Genomic DNA, 23,429 nt, shown 5'->3' with positions numbered 1-23,429 from the left:
AACAGTTGGTTCTTCCTATTTTTGAATTTACTTTCATAAGGGAGGACTTTTTCCTGAAGGTGTATCTATGGTGTTGGTTGGATGGGGTACTTTGGCTTTGATTCTGGGTGGATGCAATGGTGTAGTCTCTATATGATTTTTTTTGGCAGTAAACAACATCAGTGATATCTGTGATTTCCTTGGTAAGTTAAGTTAGAGTGTTGTTATTAGCAGAGGCTGTGGTGAAGTGCTGAGGACTGGGATGCCAGGTAGGCCAGTCTTTAGACCACAGTAGTTGCAGTGGTGAGTTGAGTGTGCCTGTCTTTGTGCCCCAGTGTGGAATACCCTGGCACCTGTGTTGGAGCAGGCTGATTCTTGGCTTCCCGGTAGCTTTCTCACCTGGAGGTAGTGGCAGCAGTGGACCACGTGGTTGGATGTTCTCGGGCTCCTAGGCAGCTTGTGTGGCGTGGCAAGAGCAGTAGCAGTGGTAGGATGATCCTCTGCATCCTGAGTAGTGTGCATGGATACTGTGAGTGGCTGTGATGGGCTGGACAGGCAAGTCTCCAGGCCTGAGGTAGCACTTGTAGGTAGATTTCAGCTTATGTGGTAGTGGCTAGTAAGTTAGGCCCAACCTCAGTACCCTGTGAGGAATGTTCAGGTACCCAAGGTGGTAGATTGGATTGGACAATCTCCAGGACTTCGATCTACGTGCTCTGTCTCAGGAATGGAGAACAAAGCGAGGCTGGGTAGGCTTTTGTTCAGCCTCCACAGTGGTGAGAGGAGGCACCAGCTGTGATGGGCAGGGGTAGGGCAATTGTTAGGCCCTAGGCAGAGTGCTTGAGTGAGGGGCAGTAGCAGCTGCATTGAGGCCCTGCCATTGGAGAGGATGTGGCCATCATCAGTGGCCACAGCCTGGACTGGCAGGTGGGGAATGTGTGTCTCTTTCATGCCCCAGTTTTAGTGAGGCTTGATGCCCTGCCCTCGTGGTGGTAGCCTGTACCTAACTCTTCATCCTGCATCAGCTGCAGCAACCCCTGCCCAGCTCATCACCAATTCCAGCAGCAACTTGTGTCTCCATCTTAGATCTCAGCAACATATGCCTACCAGCACTGGGTGCTTCAGCTCGTGTCTCACTGACTTCTTAGCGTTGGCTTCAGGAGCACTCCCAGCTTGCCCCACTGTCCCAGCAGTAATAGCCTGAGTTTCCTTAATGCCTCAGTCCTGGCACTGCTGGGTCCCAGGACAGCAAGCAGTTTGTCAAAGGCTAGGTTTGGAAATAACGCCTTGCTGTAGCTGCTTAGGTCTCAGAAAGGATGTGGGGCCCAGTGTTGAGTTCTCTCTTAGGAGCAGTTCCATCTCATGGGCTCCTGGTAGCTCCCTGTGTTAGTTTCAGGGTCTGGGAGGGTTGAGGGCTTTTCAAGTGGCCAGGATTACACAATTCCATGGTGGGGATGTTGGCTGCTGGAAGTCTCACATCCATTTCCTACTTTGGGAAATCACTCCTGGCTCTCAGCTGATCCCAGTCAGGGAGGATGCAAGAGGCAACCTCTTTCCCTGTTTTTGGTGCTTCCTGTCCCTTCTTTGTTGAATTCCATTGTTCTCTTAGATAATATATTTGAAATGTGACTGTCTATATACTGTTTTGGTTTTCCTAAGTGGAGGAGTCAGGCATATAAAATGCTTCTAGTGAACCCTCCCCTACTCAAAAAGTTAATACAAATGTATTAAACTTGCTAGTTAAAATACACATTTTTGTATTAAATAAAATCTAACCATGTATCACAGAGACACATCAAAATAATAAAGATGTAGTTGAGAGCAAAAAGGAAAAGATAAATGAGAAATACTGGACAAAGGCTTAGGTAGCTGTACTAATATTAAACAAAATAGGCTCTAAAATACAAAGCTTTATTAGTAATAAAGAGCATCACTTCATATTGATAAATGGTTTACCAGAGAGATCTAATGGTTACAAACTTATATTCACTAATAAAATACCCTGAAAATTATAAAGGTAGAAATTTGGAGTTAAGGAGTATGTTGATAAATCCACCACCAAGGTGGGAAATTTCAGCATGGCTTTCTCAGTGATCACAGTACAAACATAAAATGTTAATAACAATCAAGATGACCTTAATGCATTTCACAAAATTGATACAATAGACACATACAGAAACGTGCCCCAAATAAATACTGCATTTGGGCAAGAAAAAGAAAGAAAATATCTAAGAATAAATAAATTAAAAATATAGGTTAGTGGTTACCTTTAGCGGCAGGGTGGGTCAAGCTGGAGGATGGGATTAGGAAGAAACACACAAGTAGCTTCAGTAATATTAATAATGGTCCAGTGCTTGAATGATGTGTTCATGGTATATTTTAATATGGTAGATCTTAACTTGCATTTATATTACATGTATTTTTACTGCATCTATTAAATATAACATAACAAAATTTTGTTCCTCAAATATTCTCCTCATTCTTCAGTGTGTTTCAGATTTGTTCTTGGTGTGGGAGGTACTGTATTCTGACCATATCAGGAAAGATGTCAGAAAGTGATTCATGTCGATACCGTTTGACCTGGCAATGCCATTACTGGGTATACACCCAAAGGGATATGAATCATTCTATTATAAAGATACATGCACACATATGTTCATTGCAGCACTGTTCACAATTGCAAAGATGTGGAATCAACCCAAATACCCATCAATGATAGACTGGATAAAGAAAATGTGGTACCTATACACCATGGAATACTAGGCAGCCATACAAAGGAATGAGATCATATCCTTTGCAGGTACATGGATGGAACTGGAAGCCATTATCCTCAGCAAACTAACACAGGAACAGAAAACCAAACACCACGTGTTCTCACTTATAAGTGGGAGCTGCACAATGAGAGCACATGGATTAAAGGAAGGGAATAACACATGGTGGGGCCTGTCGGAGTGGGAAGGCGGAGGGAGAGCATCAGCATAAAAGAGCTAATGCATGTGGGGCTTAAACCTAGGTGATGTGATGAAGGTGCAGCGAACCACCATGGCACATGTTTACCTGTGTAACAAACCTGCATGTTCTGCACATGTATCTCAGAACTTAAATAATATTTAAAAAATAATAAGAGGAAAGAAAGTGATTTATGTCCTCTCTCAGCAGACTTTCCATTCTAATTAATGTTAACTAAGTGCCCACCATTCTGTCTTTTTAATACCAACAACCTATAATATGTCAGTGGACAGTTCTTCACAATGACAATGGAAAGAAAGTTAGGTATATGAACTAATCCCTCCAATCTCTGAGAAACCTGGAGTAGATAGGTGCCTTCTTTTATGGACCATCTATTCCTTTTACCTTCAGTTACAGTATCACAGAAGTACATGATTTTGATAAGTCAGTATTTGTATAGTTTCCAAATGAAGAAACTGAGCAACAGTCAAGTAACTTAGGGTCAGATATATTTTCTACTTTCAAAGACCTCTATAGTAAAGCCCACATTTTTCCTGATACTAATTCCGAAATTCAGTAAACTACAAAGCAAAATTTTCTGGTTTCTTATACTGATATTAACGTGGCTTTGAGTTAAACTGATTTGGCATAATTGGGCCATGTTAAGGCAGCTTGAATGGCTTACTTTATTTTCCACAAAGTCACATTTAAAGAAACTTTTGTGAAGATAATGAATCCTCATTTAACAAATTTGTTTGGGGCATTTAAAATATGAAAGGTAGGCACCAAAAGATGACACTGACGTTTAAACTTTTTTTTTTTTAACTTTCCATTTTGAAATAATTTCAGATTTACAAAAATAAAGTTCAAAAATAGTGCAAAAAATTTCTGTATACACTTCATGCAGATTCCCCAAATGATCTTACAATTATAAAAATGATAAAAATCAGGAAATTAACGTTGATATAATATTATCATCTAACCTAAAAATCTTATTCAGATTTCACCAGTTGTCTCAATAATACGTATTTTTTTCCTGGCTCAGCAGGGAATCCATGGTTACATGATGCATTTAATTTTTATGTCTTATTAGTGACCTTTTTTGAAACAGTTTAGTTTTACTAGTCTCTCATGATCTTGGCACTTTAATAAAACATGGGACAATGATTTTGTAGGATATACTTTAGTTTGGATTTGCCTGTGTTGTATCCTCGCGATTGAATGTAGATTGTGCCTTTTGAGTGAGACTACCACAGAACTGATCCTGTGTCTTTCTCAGCATATTATATTAGCTGCACATGGTATCAATTTGTCCCATTGCTGGTGATGTCAGCTTTAATCATTTGATTAAGGTGGTGTCTGCCAAGTTTCTCCAACATAAAGTTACTATTTTTTTCTTTGTAATTAATAAGTATCTTGAGGGGAGATACTTTGAAACTACATGAACATCCATCATACATTTTTCATTGTATATTTGCCCACTAATTTTATTATCTAGTGATGATTTTTACCTGAAGCAGTTATTACTATGGTATTTTACAAATAATAATCATCTAACCCCATCATTTCTTTACATCTAGTAGTTGGAATTCTACTGTGAAGAAGAGCTCCTCCTTATCCCACATTTACTTATTTATTCATTAAAAAATGTATATCATTATGAACTTTTGGATGTCTTTTTCATTCTATGGGTAATAATCTATTACCAGCATTATTTATTTTTTGTTTCAATTATTCCAGTATTGTCCATTGGTAGCCTCTTCATGTTGACTTCTGTATCTTTTTATTATGTTCGTATCGATTTTTAAGTATTTACTTGATTTCAGGCACCACAATGTTTCAGGCTCATCTTGTACTTTTCCTGCTACAGTTCTGAAATAAATCATTTCTCCAAGGAGCCCTGGTCAGGGAATAATGCTAAGGAACAGGATTCAAAACTTTTGAAATTGCCCAGAGAGCTGCAAACGTTCAAGTATTGACCATGGAGATATTTGTTATTCAATGTACCAACAAAGTTGTCCGTATGATTTTTTAAGTGTCATTTTATAAGACTAGGTCTGCAAAAGCAATGATGTAGTAAAATTAAAATTTTAATTTTGGCACGCCAGGAAAAATAGCCATCACATTTACCATCTGGTTTCAATGTATTCATTTTATTTTTATTTTATGAACAATTTACAGGAGTAAGAATAAAGAGATAGTAAAAAAACAGCAAAATAAGAATTTAAACATAGCAAACCAAATTTTTATTTCATGTTTTCCTGATTTTGGAGGTAACATAACTTGAAATTGGCAATGCCTTTGAATGCAAATAACTGCTCATGAGCTGTCATATATGAACCTGGAACATAATCATCTCGTAAATACTGGCTCCAGATTTTAAACAGATCTCTAGAAGGTTATAGCTCATCATTACCTCGGGTTCTTCTTGCATATGTGTTATTATCACAGTGTAATGCTATGGAAAAATTTGAGGGTTCATGATTTTGTAGAAAAGGTGGTCATGTTTTTGTTTCACAATTACAAAAATATTTTCATTTTTACTTTTATAAATGTCAATCAGATTGATCAACCCAATGAACTTTTAAAATTTCTACATAATGTGTTTTTCCAGTCACCTTTACATATATACCTACCTTCAGCATTTGTCCGTTTATGAATATAAAGTAAATTTTTACCAACAAATATTATAAAAGATAAAATAATTGTCATATGTCCTTTTACCAAAGCAGGATGGTCCAGGTTCTTGTTGCAAAATATTAATGATGAAGTCCTTCCCATTAAATAATTAGTGGGTTAGAATATCATGTTTCCTTTTTGTCTTTGTAAATATATTGTTTACTCTGATTCTCAAGTCTGACAGAATTGATCTGAAAGACTCATAGCCCAAGATTTTGCTTCTATGGTCAGTTTTACCTCATCATTATAATCTCAAGTGCTCTGTCTCTGCTTTCATTTTCTCACTCATCTAATTATTGTGAAATATCTTTCTCTTAATTTTATTCTTTATTCCATTTTGGGCGGAAAATTAAGAATTCTGAATTCTTAACTGTGTTCAATGGAAGCTGAAAAGAATATGGCAAAGATGGCATCTCTAGACTTCTTTTATAACTTTTTGAAAGATGATGTATTAGACAACACAATTAGAAAACTGAAGGATGATAGAGTGGTGACATTAATTTCTAGGCAATTTTGTAATTTCTTTTGTTTCCTTATTATTTTAGTTGTTTAGCATAGTTAAAAATAATTGATGAATGATGATGAAGTAATTCCTAGCATGATGAAATAGCAAAATGTTTTAAAATACAGGAAATATAAGATCACTAAAATCTCATAATGTATCTTAGATCCTATAATGCATCTTAGGTTTATAAAATGATCGATAGACTAAATGATTAAGAAAATGAGTTTAACTTACTATTTTTTCCTTTTGATTTTTGGAAAACCTGTGAGAAACAAAAATCATGAAATACCAGTCTTTACAAATAATTAAAACTGCTGCACAGAGAAACTTAAAAACTGAACTTAGGGCTGGGTGTGGTGGCTCACGCCTATAATCCCAGCACTTTGGGAGGCCAAGGCAGGCGGATCACTTGAGGTCAGGAGTTCATGACCAGCCTAGCCAACAAGGTGAAATGCCATCTCTCCTAAAAATACAAAAATTAGCTGGGCATAGTGGCGGGTGCCTGTAATCCCTGCTACTGGGGAAGCTGAGGCAGCAGAATCACCTGAATCCAGGCAGCGGCGGTTGCAGTGAGCCGAGATTGCGCGCCACTGCACTCTAGCCTGGGTGACAGAGCAAGTCTCCATCTTCAAAAACAAAACAAAACAACAACAACAAAAAACTCAAACAAACAAAGAACTAGGATCAGTGGACTCTGGTGATATTGCAAAGGTTAAAAAGTTTGATTCAGTCACATGGTGAATAAAAGGATAGGGACATTGGTAAGACCACTTTTTCCCTAAACCCAGTAATACTCCAGAAGTGGATCCTTAATGAAACTAACTTTTAATTTTCTGCTTTTGTTACCTGGACATTATACTGTGTTCAAAGGAGCATGCAAATGTAATGAGCTATCAGCTGTGAGCAAGTTTATTAAATAGAGTGAATGAAAAGAGAACCAGACCAGTAATTCCAGAATTCTAACTAGCTCAGGCTTGAACATTAACTAGTTCTGTTTCTTTGGGCTAATCCTGGAAATTACGTATATTGGAAAGAACAGTAGTAGCCTTTGAGTCAGCCACAAGAAGAACCTGCTTCTTTGGACTCAAGCTCCCTGCCTCTCAATTTTCTCATGTTTAATAGAGATAATAAAACCCTGCTTCACAGGGTTATTGTAAGTACTAAATAAACTACTAGAGACTGTCAGACTCTGGAGGGCTAGAACTCTCTTAGCCATCTTTGTCTTTCCTGTGACTAAAAGTTATGTGAGTATTTATTGGGTAAATTATGTTACACATGTTTATGAACTGTATATTATAAACTATAAAATGTACAATTACAAGGTCATTTTGTTTGTATCAGTACAGCTGTATTAAGTGCTCTACAAATTTAAGGTCTTTTCCTTTATCTTAAAAATCCTTTGGGAAAAGAGAGTTCTAGTTTAATCAGTGCCTCCTTCTACATGGGCTCATTGTTTTTATCAAACCAAGGAAAAATGAAAAAGAAAACTTTGGGACATTTTCTAGAATTTGATATTTACCAAGTGTAGATTTATATTTATTAAGCCTCATCTCTTGATTATTTTTTAAATGGCAGGCAATAAATCAATCAGTTTATTATTGTGTTTGTCCTAAATTGGATGACTGACTGGTTCATAAGTTCAGAAATTTCACTGTGGTGCTGTAAATTTTGTAGAGTAAAACATCTTTGTATGTCCTCTAAGATTACATGGTCTAAAAATACTAGTTTAGGTTTGTCAATAACAATTTAAAATTTTTCTTGCCTTTTCCCTTGTCATTTAATTCATTTATTACAAATCTTAAGAGAAATTGACTTGAATAATTTCTCAAATTTTTGGTCTCTTTGCCATTTTAATATAATCTCAATTTCATATATAGGGAGATCAAGCCTTTTAAGAAATCCTGGGGTGATCATTTGAAAGTTATACCCCACCTGCCAACTCCCCATCCCCATCTTTTGTGGCTCTGCAATATAGCCTATTCAGCAAAGGGAAATAAACCTAACTTGGATTTACACATATAACTTACTTGACTCACTAGTTTGGTTAGAGTCATTTTTCAGGAACTGACTATAAATTAGGTGAATGTTTATTGCAGCACCATTCAAGTTTCCTTGAGAAGTCACTTAGGTCTCTGGCAGAGAAAGTAGAATCTAAGGCTTGATGACTGTAAGTTTTATCTACTGTTTAACCCTCCTGGATCCTGGCCAGAGCTTGGGCTATCAATAATGTTGCCTTAACATCAGTGTATGATTGTATGTATGTGAAACACTCTATCCTTATTTGTATCTTTCGTTAGTTGACAGGTTCACGAAAGGTAAGAACTGTAGTTAGCCTTCGGATGATAGTAAAGCAAAAAAATAGAGGAAATTCCTAAATTGGGGTTGAGTCTAGAAGGGTCTCCTACAACACTTCAAATTCTATACTTTTATTATATAACAAGTGTTATTACCATAGTAGTTCCATAACACTTGGCCATTGACTGGCTGCTTATCACCTGTGTCACAGATCCCATTCTGTTATCTACTCCCTTAGATCTTTATAAACAACGAGTGGCAGAACTCAGAGAGTGGGAGAGTGTTCCCTGTCTATAATCCAGCCACAGGAGAACAGGTGTGCGAAGTTCAAGAAGCAGACAAGGTATGTCTTTTTCAGAAAAAGATTCCCTATGAAATAACTGCCTTCAAACAGCAGAGCAGTAAACATATGCTCTCAATACACAACTACTTGCTCATGCTTCACTTTTTTCATGACAGCAGATAGTTCTTCCTTTATTTGGAGTGTTTTTCTTCAGTTGTGCCTCTTCCTCTCTAACAGGCAGATATAGACAAAGCAGTGCAGGCAGCCCGCCTGGCTTTCTCTCTTGGTTCAGTGTGGAGAAGGATGGATGCTTCAGAAAGAGGACGTCTGTTGGATAAGCTTGCAGACTTGGTGGAACGGGACAGGGCAGTTCTTGCAGTAAGTAACCTAAGAAAACGTTAAGTCTTTACCCTACATTTACCATTCTGCTGAAATTTACGTTCCTTGGTTTTATTTTTATTTTATTTTATTTTATTTTATTTATTTAGAGATGGAGTCTAGCTCTGTTGCCCAGGCTGGAGTGCAGTGGCACGATTTCAGCTCACTGCAACCTCTGCCTCCCAGGTTCAAGCAATTCTCCTGCCTCAGCCTCCTGAGTAGCTGGGATTCCAAGCGTGTGCCACCACGCCCGGCTAATTTTTGTATTTTTAGTAGAGACGGGGTTTCACTATGTTGGTCAGGCTGGTCTCGAACTCCTAAAAGGATGCTTTGAAGCAGACCTGGGGAAAAAGCAAAGGAATACGTAATACATATGAAAAATTAGACATGTTTGGATTTGGGGATCAGATGGAGAAGTGGAGGATCAGCTGAATATCTTAATTTTGAAGAGAAAACTAGAGCTTTCCATGACTGATAAGGACCTTCCTTTCTACAACTCCCCCTTCCCATGACAAATTAAAAACAGTCAAGCAACAAGAGAGTCACCATGCTGCTTGGAGAAAACCAATATCAAATGATTCTTTTGAGAATGAAATAGAACAAGTGTTTACCTCCCCAGAGTTAACCTCTCTTGACTAAAGAGAATCCTTCAGAAGCAGAGGGGATGGTACGGACCTCCCATACACTTCTGCTCCGTTTGCCCTGTCATTCTGTGAGCCAATAGAAAGGAGAGACAGCAGGAGGCAGCAACTTACTTTCACTAAAACAGTGATTTTCCTCACATAAGGAACTTCTCCTGCCCTAATGGGTTTTGTTGTTGTTGCTGTTTTTAAAATAAAATTCAATTTCTTAGAGAATATAAACTTTGGAAACTGGAACCATTTAGGAATGTATGCACTATATACTTGGGATCTCCACCTAGGATCAATGAGTATTTAGGGTTTCCTTGTTCAGTCAGGGCATTCAAGCCATTAGTACTATATCCTTCCCCCTACTTGGGAAAATAGGTCATTATTGGGCTTGCTTTCAGGGAAGAAAGCATTTTTTTCCCTTTGTTAGTGTCCCTCCTACCATAGTTCTTCCCTTCTACCATCCCCTCAGGAATCTGTTGATAGTATAGGAACAAAATGATTCCTTTATGGAAATGGTTTGGGATTCTAGCTATATATACCATTTATTTGTATATAAAAACATTTTCTAATCTGGCACTCTAGGGAATACTGTTCCAATGAGGTGTTTATACATACTGTGAAAAAGGTGTTTCATGATGAAGAAACTCTTCGCAGATTCGCAAGACACTGGGCATATTAAAGGCTCAGGAAAAGCCTACTAAATGCTTCTCAAGCTTATTTGAGCCTCATCACCATTTTTCTGGCTAACATACCAATATCATGCAAAACCAAGTGTTTTGGGACACATTAGAGAATGCTGTTTTTATACTTGTCTCTTCACTGGATTATCGATTTTCTTGAGAATTGAACTTGTATTTTACCTTTTTTTTTGGTAATCCTAGCATGGTTCTTAGCACATAAATGGCAAATGAGGGCACATAGGTGGCCAATAAATGACTGTTTATTTGAGCTAAAGATATATGGTATCTATAGTATTGGATTAACACCATACTAGAAGATGATTAATTTCTGCAGTTACATTTTCATATAATAAAACTCAAATGCCTTTCTTTTTCTTCTCTGTGTCCCACTGATCAAGTCTTTTTTCCTACCACACCTAAATGAGATTCCTGCTTTTAAACACTCTCAAGCTATGAGAAAAGTGAGTTTTAGTAAAAGGTAGCCTGTGGAAGAAAGGGGAGCTCCTGACTGGAAAACTGAAGTTAATACTGCATCCAAAGTAAACACAGTTGAAAATAGACCTAGAGCTGGCAATTCTCCGTGGATTTGACTGTTGTCAGCCGCTCACAGGGACCATTTAGGCAACCCAAATTCTGGTTATTGACATTATTCACTCTATGCTGTGTAGATTTTGGTGCTGTGCTAGCTGTACAGAGAATGTAATGCCGATCTTGTAAACATATACCTGTTCTAAAAAGTACTAGGAAATAGTTTGATTCTATTTTTTAAGGGTGAGCCAATATACAGTGATAAGTAACATGATATTTTTAAATAAGTTTCATTTTATACACATACTAAGTACATAAATTGTACTGGAAGTCATAGTATTTTCATCTCATTGATTGGATAATATTTTAATTTTAGCTTTGTCAGAGATGAAATAATTTTCACACCAGTATGTCCTATGAAATATACTTGTAGGGAAAAAAGAAAATTACAAACATGTTTTTGTTTATTTCATTTGTTGAACTTGTAACACCTTTAATACTTCTCAAGTCAAAATACTCTTCTCATTTCAGCGTATTCATTTTTCATTGTTTTTGTTACAGACTTAGCCAGTTCAGGAACATGTCGTTAAAATAATAATGTTTATAATGTAAAGCAGTTCAATATTGCTATTTCTATTAAATGGAGCAGATATTTCACTCTTAATAGGTAATGGTTGTTAACGTAAATGTTTACAAAAAACCAGCCTTTAAGTTGTTAACATCTGGGCTTCCCTAGAGGAGTTCTTGTTTATTTGGTAGTAATAAACTTGCTGTGCACTGTGGATATTCCATTTCTCAGCAGGGGTCTTGGCAGCTGTGGAGAACACTTTCTATTCTCATCAGTTGCATAAAGAGCCCATGTTTCTGCTCCTCTTTATGGATTCATATTACTGGTATAGACGCCAAAAAATCCCCAATGAGCTCTGATCATTAGTATAACGGAAGCTGTTTTGACAAGCAGAACATTTCTTTATCATTAAATAAATATTGTGTTAATATATTTGGATAGTGGTTACTGGAAGCACACAGGCACAGGAACATGCACATACATACTCATTGTGATTTGTACTAGGAACTAAACCAAACTGACAGTACTAGAAATTTTTTTATTTGAGAATAAATAAAAAGATTTATTTGACCAGGTATGCATCTCCATATTCATTTGTATTCTGTCTCTTCCTTTTTTCTTCTGCTCTAGAAATTAGTGTATCACTGGAAAGTTCTGGGGACTTAATATCTCTCCATTTCTTTTCCAACAGACCATGGAATCCCTAAATGGTGGCAAACCATTCCTGCAAGCTTTTTATGTGGATTTGCAGGGCGTCATCAAAACCCTTCGATATTACGCAGGCTGGGCTGATAAAATTCATGGGATGACCATTCCTGTAGGTATGTGAAATCAGAGTATGTTGAAAAGGAAAATGAGACCACCAGAAATGCACTTTGGCTACCAAACACAAACAGTAGTCACATAGAATACAGATATGAGCACTCTTACAGCAGTTAGAACTGAGTGAAGAACCAACCAAATTATGTCACTGACTCTGACAGCATCCCTTTTTCTATAGATAGTCCACATATAAGTATAGGGGCATGCCACTTCATTCATCTAAGGAACAGGTATGTATTTGTCAGCTGGTAAGTGGTCAGCATTTTGCTAGATGAGGTGCTGGTGTAGGTATGAAGGGGGCATTATTGGATGGAGGGAAGTCAAGGAAAATTCCAGCAAGGTTAAGGCTTGCTCCTTGCCCTCCTGAAACTTAAGATCTACTCATTGGAAGGAAGTACTCTTAAATGTTAACAGTTGTCTCTGGTGAGATTATGCCTGATTTTCAGTTTCTTTTTTATATTTTTCTCTACTTTCTATATTTTTCGAATGGCCATGAATTACTTTCATAATCTAAAAACAACAGTAATCCTAACCCTTTTTATTATTAAGATTCACGTTAGATGACAGAACCAACAAAACAAAAAACTTAAAGGCCCCTTTAGGAATATTATAACTGGGTGCTAAGTTATGTGCTTCACCTGTTAGTGCTGTAGCTGTTTAAATGAGAGGAAAAGTATCCAAGACTAAAGCAACTAAAGCGGTCAGTGAAGAGATGTTGATCTGTGCTTGAATACTAGTGATAGCTAATACCATTTGAGTGCTTTCACAGCAACCCCAAGAGAAAGGCACTGTTATAAACATCTTCAGTTTACAAAAGTGGAAAGAGGTCTGGTAAAGTAAAATTAGTCTTCCTAATTCACAGAGTAAATAAGTTTTAGAGCTAAAACTTTGACGTTAGAACCTAGGCTTGTAACCGCTTCACTAGAGAATTCAAAATAGAGCCTAGGAGGAAGAGATATCCTTATAGGAAAGGGATGGACTGAAAGAGATAGGGCATGGTGAATAGACATAAGGAAAGGAAATACACATTTACTGAGTGGATGCTAGATGCTACTTAGCACTGTGCCAGGTGCTCTACCTGTGTTCTCCAGAAGGCAGTCTGCTTTTCATGGAGAGTGCATAGTAACAGGAGTGGAAAGTAATGCTGAGGACTTTGAAGGGTCTTTTTTGGGCCTTCCTAGCCAGGCTGAGCAGTATTGATTTACTAAAAAAGGGAGTGGTTTGGCCAATAGTGTGGATGGCTGGGAACAGTGCTTCCCAAATTTAATGTATGCATAAATCATCGAGGGTCTTCTTCAAGTGCAGTTTTTGACTGAAAAGGTCTGGGATGGGACCTGAGACTCTGCATGTCTAACCAGCTGCTCGTCCTCTGCATTGAGTAGCAAGGAGAGGACACAGCAGAACCAAGTTAGGTGGCTGTTGTGATGCCTCGTGTAGGTGTGGTATGACAAGGGAAGAATAATATACAGTGAGAATGGAGGTTTAGAGACAAGACTTCCAAGGATTATTTTTTACATCGCCCCCACAAATGATGATGACATGTGGAATGTTAGTTTTAGAAAACGGGTTTCTGATCACAGGGGCTTTTCCTTTCCATCCAGAGGTTTTTCCCTTGTTCAGCTGACTGAAAAGGATGGAGAAGATTGCTCTTGGGGAAAGTCCGAATCTTAGTTCAGTTCTGACTCTAAGGATATTATAGAACAGTTGTTCTCCAGCATCACTTGCAGAATGTGGGGATGGCCTAAGTAAGGTAAAAAGTCACTATTCGTTATGAGCATACCTAGTACAGGGCGTAAGAATTAAAACCTTTGTTAACAATGGGACACATGTCACTCTTTTTAGGTGGGCCTGTCCTATATCAGTAGAGAACGTAAATTAACAAGCTCAAAGTCCCTAGTTGTGTTTTTTTTCTTGGCCCCACCCCACCTGCCATTTCATTATTAAAACAACAGATATGTTTTATGCATTTAAATATCTTTTCAAACTATTTACAAAGCTCTGAAGAAGATTGTGAAGCAGAAGGCAATGCACATAGATCTCTATTTGGCCTAACAGTATCTTGGTTTTCTTTTACTTCCTCAGAAGGGAAGATCCTGATTAGATAAAGCTAAATATTGATTGGCATTCCTGATTATGTTTGAAGCTTTAATGTAACTTGATCTGGCAGTAGAGGTGGTTGGCCCATAAGCCTTACTGTTTTCATCTGATGCTTTTTGGCGATCCTGTGGATGCTCATCTACAAGTTAGAAATACAGGGCATAGGAAAGGCTCTCACAGTAGTCTTTCCCAGCTTTACTCATTAACTATTGTTCAGCCAATGAAGGAAAAAAAATGTGGAATTCTCTTAAACTCTTAGTAACTTTTTGTTGCCCAAAACCAAAAAGTTTTTCTGAAAGTGCATTTAGAGGCATACTGGGATGAGGGACTCTACCTGTCATCAGGCCTGTAGGCAGAATTCCCAGGAGGCTGAAGTTTGGGTCATAAGAGCTCTCTCCATGGTATGTCAAACAGATGAGGGAAGGATGGAGGTAGAGGCTAACTTCGCAGCTTTCCTCTCTGTTCCAGTTTTAGATACATTTGGGTTTGCCTAGAGGTCACTTAGAATTCAGCCAACAATATCTTTGGCTAGTCTAGTACTTAGTGAATGTAGCTGGACTAAGTCAGGGGAGTCACAGGAGAAGATCACAGAAAGGGGTATCATAATCATAATTATTCACTTATTCTCAGATTTGTTCAGTAAATTAATCCATTTGTATTTGTGTTTTGTAACTCCATAATTTAACATCAGCTTCATTTTCATTTTGTCTCTGCATACTTGGCTTTTTTTTTTTTCACAATGAAGTCTGGAATATAGAAAGTCCATTAGTTTTTAACCATGAGATCTTTATAGTGCTACATACATTTTCCTGCAAACAACCTAATTTTATGTTTAGAATTATAAAGAAATAATGTACTTTATATTTACATAGAATTTAAAAGTATAAAACATTCTTGCATGTACAATATGTATGTGATTCTGTGCGTGATCTGATGAGATAGTCTGGATTTTAAATGGTATTTTACCCATTTTACATCTAAGAAAATAAGACTCTAAGGGTTTAATGTCTTGAAGGTCACGTGGCTAGTAAGTGGGAGATCTGAGATTCAAACCTAAGCGTTTTTCTGTCTAAGCCATGATAAGTTGTCTTCTTATGGAGATTGGTTCAGCAAGGCAGGAAGGTGGCCCTGCTGATGTCTTTACCTCTGTGCAGATTTTTATAATAATATACAGTTTATTCTCATCATTCATGGTAGTTATGTTTTATAAAGTCGTGAACACTGAATTAGCAAATAATGAACTATTGCTCCTAGGGGAAATATAAGGTTAGGTTCCCGCAAGCTTCTTATCACAACATTCTTGTCCACTGATCAGAGCATGGCCTTGTTTTATGTTTTTCTGTTGAAAGATCCTTTGTTTAATATATATTGTTGATTTATGAATTCTTAACTCATGACCAGCCAGACAAAAGTACTATAACTGATGCCTGAATGAAGCTTGTGTGACACATGTATTTTGTCTGTAAGGCACATCACAGCCTTCTTGCACTTAGGAACACTAGACAGCACTCAACACTATGCTTAGGGGCCATTTTAAACAGCAAAATCATGAACAAAAGGCACAAAAATATGAAAAATGTGGCACTAAACAGACCACAAAAAGGACACTTTTTTTTTTTTTAAACAGTAAAAGAGCTGAAGCAAGAAGGCAAAGTGTCACCTCGTTCAGCCTCAGCTGAGAATATGTGCATCAGGTGACTCAAAATTTTCCCTGCTTTGGGGAAATGCAAATTAAAACCACAATTGAACCACCTCACTACTGCAAAAAAAAAAAAAAAAAAAAAAAAAGTCCATAATTTAAAAATTAAAAAAAAAAAAAAGACGTTGGCATGGATGTGGTGAGAGGGAACACTTTTACACTGCTGGTTGGGACTATAAACTAGTACAATCACTATGGAAAACAGTATGGAGATTCCTTAAAGAACTAGAAGTAGAACTACCATTTGGTCCAGCAATCCCTGGATTGCTATCCAGGGAAAATAAGTCATTATAGGAAAAAGACACATGCACATGCATGTCTGTAGCAGTACGAATGGAAACTGCAAAAATAATGGCTAACTGCACATCAGCCAACAAGTAGAGAAAGAAGATGTGGTATAAATGCACCATGGTCTACTACTCTGACATAAAACAGAATGAATTAATGGCCTTTGCAGCATCTGCGATGGAGCTGGAGGCCATTATTCTAAGTGAAGTAACTTAGGAATGGAAAACCAAATATCATGTGTTCTCACTTCTAAGTAAGTGGTAAGCTATGAGGATGCAAAGGCATAAGAATGATACAGTGGACTTTAGGGAAGGATGGGAGTGGGGTGAGTGATAAAAGACTTCATATTGGGTACACTGTACACTACTCAGGTGACAGATGCACCAAAATCTTGGAAATCACCACTAAAGAACTTATCCATGTAACCAAACACCACCTGTACTCCCAAAACTATTGAAATTAAAAAAAAAAAAAAAAAAAAAAACTCTGCTTGGGATATACATGCCCATAAATGACTGAGAACACTCCATACTTATTGTTGGGTTACAAATAAATTTTAGAAAGTAGGCAAGTTCTTAAATACGGAATCCACAAATAATGAACATCAACTGTATCTAGAGCCTACTTTTTTCAAGATAGCATTTATGAGGCTTAAATGTTCTGGAACACTTAAGGTGTGGATCTGCCTGCCTAGATCCTATTCATATGGGTAAAGGGGGCTTTCGTAGTGAGTGTCAGAGATAATCACACAGTTCTGTTTGGTCACCCATAAAAAAGAACCTGAAATGTGTTTTTTTGTTGTTAAATTTTTAAATGTAAGACTGCTTTGCAACACTGAATTATACTCCATGGTTCATCCAGCATAACATCTCTAACACTAAACAACCAAAAAGAATGGGAAGAAATACACCATTATCTCTTTCACTCATTCCCATTTGGGAAGACTAGGGAAAGGTATCTTGTAACTGGAAGGGATTTTCCTTTACCTCCTTTCTGTGGCATCAACTTCGATCTCTTACTCATTCACCCATTTCTCCATTCAACAGATTTTTTTTTTTAGCACCTGCTATATTTCAGCTCTTGTATCAGGCATTGGGGTTACAAAGGCAAATAACTAAGATGTTTATAGGACAGTAAGAAAAACAAGTAGACAAGCAACTGCAATATAGTGTGATATATTTAGATAAGAAAGCATGGAATTTGGTGGGACACCATAGGAGAGACATCTCCTAGTATTAAAGCCTTCTGGAAAAGGTGGTGGGATGTCTAAGTGATAACCTTGAAGGACAAGTTAAGTGAAGATGGAGACAGGGACATCACAGGCAGTGGGAATAGCTGGAACAAAGCATGAAGGGAGGAGAGTACCATGTGTTAGTGGATCTGAAAGTATAGGCAGATAAAAAAGACAGTAGGGCTCTGAGTCTGGGTCAGCCATACTACAAGTTTTATTCCGTGGGCAATAGTGAGTCACCAGATTATTTTAAATATATGAGTGCCTTGATGAAAATTACATTTTAGGAATTGCATCAAATCTGTATATTGCTTTGGACAGTATGGTCTTTTTAACAATATTGAGTCTTCTAATCCTTGAACGTGGGATATTTTTTCCATTTGTGTCAACTGTGATTTTTTTCATCAGTGTTTTGTAGTTCTCCTTGTAGAGATCTCTCACCTCCTTAATTAAATATTCTTAGGTATTTTGGGGGGCTGTTGTAAATAAAATGAACCTAAGTGCATTCAATGGATGATTGGATAAAAAAGATACATACACATCATGGGATACTAAACAGCCATAAAAATTATGAAATCATGTCTTTTCAGCAACAGGAGTGGAGTTGGAGGCCATTATACTAAGTGAAATAACCCAGAAACAGAAAGCAAATACCACATACTCTCACCTATAAGGGAGAGCTAAGCAGTGGGTAAACATGAACATACAGAGGGACATAATAGACATTGGGGCCTTCGAAAGGAGGGAGAGTGAGAGGGGGCTGAGGGTTGAAGACTACCCGTTTGGTACCACGTTGACTGTTCTGGTGACGGGCCCACTAGACCCCAAACCTCATAGTTGTACAATATATCCATGTAGCAAATCTGCACATACACCCCTTGAATCTATTTGATAAATTGCATTTTAGAGCACTTTTACTACAAATGGATAATCACTTGGAGAGAGCAAGTACTTGCTTAATTTCTTCCCATAAAGGATAGCCTTCACTTTGACTACAAATGAATAATAGAGAGGGCAAATGCCTGCTTAATTTCTCCCCATAAAGGGTAGCCTTCAACTAGAATATTTGGGAAGGAGAGAAAAGGGTTATCTGATGACCACTTTTCAGCAATGAACTGGGTGGCTGCTTCTCTCTCTGAATTGGAAATTTCTTCCACCACTCTTCATTCTGTTTCACTCAAGGCCCACAGCTGGATGTTACTGCACAATTATGCCATACTAGTTTGATTCACAAGAGTCTTGATGTTGTTTCCTTTAGAACACTATCCATTATTTCCTGCCATGGTACCCAATGGAGCCATTGTCTGTGACCATAAATCCTATGCCTTGACCCTTTTACGATGGCAGTGCCTAATTATGATGATAAATAATAATCATTACTATGACCCATGGAACACTTTTTACCTGTTACATTATCGCTAATGTTATAGCAGCCCTAAAGAAAAGTACTGTTTTCCCCATTTTGAGTATTTTAACCAGTATTCAAATCCTCTTCTCCTCTCACATCTACAACCTCTTAGTGATGAGGGAAGGATCAAAGCTTGTTTACTTAGGGAGAAATAGAAGTTAATTTGTATTGCCTTAGGTTTTTCTCTGTAGCAAGTGTTGATTTTGATTTTATGTAAGCAGAAAAAAAAGTCCACGTTTTAAGCTGAATTCTGACATTAAAATGGACTTATGATGTATTAGCATATAGAAAAGGTTAAACACTACCCAGGTCATATATAATTATCCATTTCACTCTCTTCCAGTTTCACCTGTTAAACTAAAGAGTAGGATACAAATACACAAAGATACTGATTGAGATCCTAAGATTTTGCCTTGAATCAGCTTGATCTGGTTTATTGTCATTAACAACAAATGCATAGGGTGAAAGCTGAAATCTTCTTGTTCTATCAGAATAAGAGTGAGGGGTGATTTGCTCTGCCCACCTAAGAACAACCAGGGCTTGCTTGTTAATGGGACCGGAATTGGTTGTGACAGGAGGCCATGAACCTCTTTAAGAGGTTGAAGCTGAAAAGGACCTCAGGGATCCCTAAGGCTGATCTCCTCATTTTACAGAGAAGGTCCAGAGAAGTAAACTAACTTTTGTTAAGATCATGTAGTAGAATAGTCGTAGAGCTAAGCTATCTTCATAACAGACTCAGGAACATAATCTAACTTCTTAGAAACCACCAGCAGACTTCTGGGAAGAAAAGCATCAGTACACTTCATACTAACATATGGTTTCAGCGTTTGTATAGGCATTTATAGAGTTTATCATCGTAGTTATAAAATGTTCGGTGAGGTCTGTTCAATGTCAACATGATGGGAATCTGCTACAGTACATACATAATGGAATAGTTCAATGTAATCTTCTCATTTTTTAATACTGTGCTCATCAAAGATTGTCAGCTCCTTGAAAGGTAATTCTGTACACAAATTAGAGATTGGAAGATGACCTTCATTCGCTGAATTGTGTTACAGATTTTTATGCTATTAAATAAAATCATTTTCATTGTTACTAGGTATATAAAATTTGCTATGGTTCTTGTAGTGTTCTTAGTGTTATAATTGATAGCTATTTCTTGAGGTCCATGTTTGACAAATTTCTCAATTTCTGGCACATTTCAGATTCTTCTGATTTTATCACTATTTACAGATTGCTTAATCATACTCACTCTAGTTTATATTAATATATAGAATGTGCCAATGCTAGATATTTTTATGAGACTAAAAATTCTGTCAGTTTTCTTTTGGCAACTATAAAATCTGATTCAAGAAGTAATGTTTGCCTTGAATGAGTTATCCAAATAATTAAATTTTTCCAATTAACTAAATATTGCTGTCTCTTCTGTGTAGTTTGATAGACCCCCATCAAAAAACATAGAACAGTGGCTCAGTAGTTCACAAATATAGAAGAGGCTTATTGTACTGTTCATCTATATTAAGAAAAGCATCTAAGGCTTTTCTTAATATAATTACAAAAATGGCTCAATGCACACATGCTCAGTAAAATTTAATTCACAGCTCTGCCAAATTCATAGCATAATGAAGTATTTGTGATATTTTTATATTTTTCATAAGTTGTAAACTACTCTTGGGCCATTAAAAGCACCCAGGTATCAAAACTCGTCAGAAAAGTTATCTCTGAGTGGGTCTTAAAATAACCCCCCTTTAAGAGCAATATCTATTATTCTCTGTTTTACCTTCTGAGTGAAAGGGAAAAGAGACAGAGATCAAAAGTCCTACATATGTGATTTAATATTTGTTTTTATCTCTCATCTCCTCTTTAGCTGTCTCCATCATAGTTATGTTGTAACTTGTTGACCTAGAATGTGGTATCCAGAACATTTTCTGATGTCCTCATCAAATGCAATCCTTTTTTATGCTGAGTCTGAGCGCTCTCTGTAATCTCTCAGGTTTGGTAAGAAGACACAAAACCATTCATAGCCTACAATGGAGTATCTCAATTTGGGTGGAGACTGTTTTTATATCAGGCTGTTGAGCTTACAGCACAAAGCTAGCGAAATGAAAGAACCTTTTAAGTCATCCTGCTGTATTGAGAGAGCGTTGTTAGCATAAAAGATGGAAAAGTCGCTTTAATTTTTTTCTTTTTTTAATTACACTTCAAGTTCTAGGGCATATGTGCACAACATGCAGGTTTGTTACATATGTATACATGTGCCATGTTGGTGTGCTGCACCCTTAACTCGTCATTTACATTAGGTATATCTCCTAATGTTATCCCTCCCCCCTCCCCCTACCCCACGACAGACCCTGGTGTGTGATGTTCCCCTTCCTTTGTCCAAGTGGTCTCATTGTTCACTTCCCACCTATAAGTGAGAACATGTGGTGTTTGGTTTTCTGTCCTTGTGATAGTTTGCTCAGAATGATGGTTTCCAGCTGCATCCATGTCCTACAAAGGACATGAACTCATCGTTTTTTATGGCTGCATAGTATTCCATGGTGTATATGTGCCACATTTTCTTAATCCAGTCTATCATTGATGGACATTTGGGTTGGTTCCAAGTCTTTGCTATTGTGAGTAGTGCTGCAGTAAACATACGTGTGCATGTGTCTTTATAGCAGCATGATTTATACTCCTTTGGGTGTATACTCAGTAATGGGATGGCTGGGTCATATGGTATTTCTAGTTCTAGATCCTTGAGGAATCTCCACACTGTCTTCCACAATGGTTGAACTAGTTGACACTCCCATGAACAGTATAAAAGTGTTCCTATGTCTCCACATCCTCTCCAGCACCTATTGTTTCCTGACTTTTTAATGATTGCCATTCTAACTAGTGTGAGATGGTATCTCATTGTGGTTTTAATTTGTGTTTTTCTCATGGCCAGTGATACTGAGCATTTTTTCATGTGTCTGTTGGCTGCATAAATGTCTTTTTTTGAGAAGTGTCTGTTATATGCTTTGCCCACTTTCTGAAGAGGTTGTTTTTTTCCTGTAAATTTGTTTGAGTTCTTTGTAGATTCTGGATATTAGCCCTTTGTCAGAGGAGTAGATTGCAAAAATTTTCTCCCATTCTGTATGTTGCCTGTTCACTCTGATGGTAGTTTCTTTTGCCGTGCAGAAGTTCTTTAGTAGATCCCATTTGTCAATTTTGGCTTTTGTTGCCATTGCTTTTGGAGTTTTAGACATGAAGTACTTGCCCATGCCTATGTCTTGAATGGTACTGCCTAGGTTTTCTTCTAGGGTTTTTATGGTTTTAGGTCTAACATTTCAGTCTTCAGTCCATCTTGAATTAATTTTTGTATAAGGTGTAAGGAAGGGATCCAGTTTAAGCTTTCTCCATATGGCTAGCCAGTTTTCCTAGCACCATTTATTAAATAGGGAATCCTTTCCCAATTTCTTGTTTGTGTCAGGTTTGTCAAAGATCAGATGGTTGTAGATATATGGTATTATTTCTAAGGGCTCTGTTCTGTTCCAGTGGTCTATATCACTGTTTTTGCACCAGTACCATGCTGTTTTGGTTACTGTAGCCTTGTAGTATAGTTTGAAGTCAGATAGCAAGATGCCTCCAGCTTTGTTCTTTTGCCTTAGGATTGACTTGGCAATGTGGGGTCTTTTTTGGTTCCATATGAACTTTAAAATAGTTTTTTTCCAATTCTGTGAAGAAAGTCATTGGTAGCTTGATGGGGATGGCATTGAATCTATAAATTAATTCGGGTGGTATGGCCATTTTCATGATACTGAATCTTCCTACCCATGAGCATGGAATGTTCTTCCATTTGTTTGTGTCCTTTTATTTCGTTGAGCAGTGATTTGTAATTCTTCTTGAAGAGGTCCTTCACATCCCTTGTAAGTTGGATTCCTAGGTATTTTATTCTCTTTGAAGCAATTGTGAATGGGAGTTCATTCATGATTTGGCTCTCTGTTTGTCTGTTATTGGTATATAAGAATGCATGTGATTTTTGCACGTTGATTTTGTATCCTGAGACTTTGCTGAAGTTGCTTATCAGCTTAAGGAGATTTTGGGCTGAGATGATGGGGTTTTCTAAATATGCAATCATGTCATCTGCAAACAGGGACAATTTGACTTCCTGTTTTCCTAATTGAATACCCTTTATTTCTTTCTCCTGCCTGATTGCCCTGGCCAGAACTTCCAACGCTATGTTGAATAGGAGTGGTGAGAGAGGGCATCCATGTCTTGTGCCAGTTTTCAAAAGGAATGCTTCCAATTTTTGCCCATTCAGTATGATACTGGCTGTGGGTTTGTCATAAATAGCTCTTACTATTTTGAGATACGTTCCATCAGTACCTAGTTTATTGAGAGTTTTTATCATGAAGGGCTGTTGAATTTTGTCAAAGGCCTTTTCTGC

The 23,429-nt window shown here is 37.4% G+C and overlaps 1 protein-coding gene across 1 annotated transcript in view; it reads left to right on the top strand.

Annotated features, from left to right (window-relative positions):
- ALDH1A2 (aldehyde dehydrogenase 1 family member A2) overlaps positions 1–23,429 on the top strand; it is a 116,323-nt gene that overhangs the window by 40,971 nt on the left and 51,923 nt on the right. Inside the window, exons 2-4 of the mRNA XM_050796828.1 lie at positions 8,643–8,747; positions 8,925–9,065; positions 12,165–12,294. Of these exons, the coding sequence (XP_050652785.1) occupies positions 8,643–8,747; positions 8,925–9,065; positions 12,165–12,294 (376 nt within the window). The remainder of the gene's footprint in view (positions 1–8,642; positions 8,748–8,924; positions 9,066–12,164; positions 12,295–23,429) is intronic.

Source organism: Macaca thibetana, chromosome 7, assembly GCF_024542745.1.
Source record: "Macaca thibetana thibetana isolate TM-01 chromosome 7, ASM2454274v1, whole genome shotgun sequence".
NCBI classification, from domain to species: Eukaryota; Metazoa; Chordata; class Mammalia; order Primates; family Cercopithecidae; genus Macaca; species Macaca thibetana.
The sequence above is the reverse complement of the archived record's forward strand: the minus strand, read 5'-3'. Positions and strand labels throughout refer to the sequence as shown.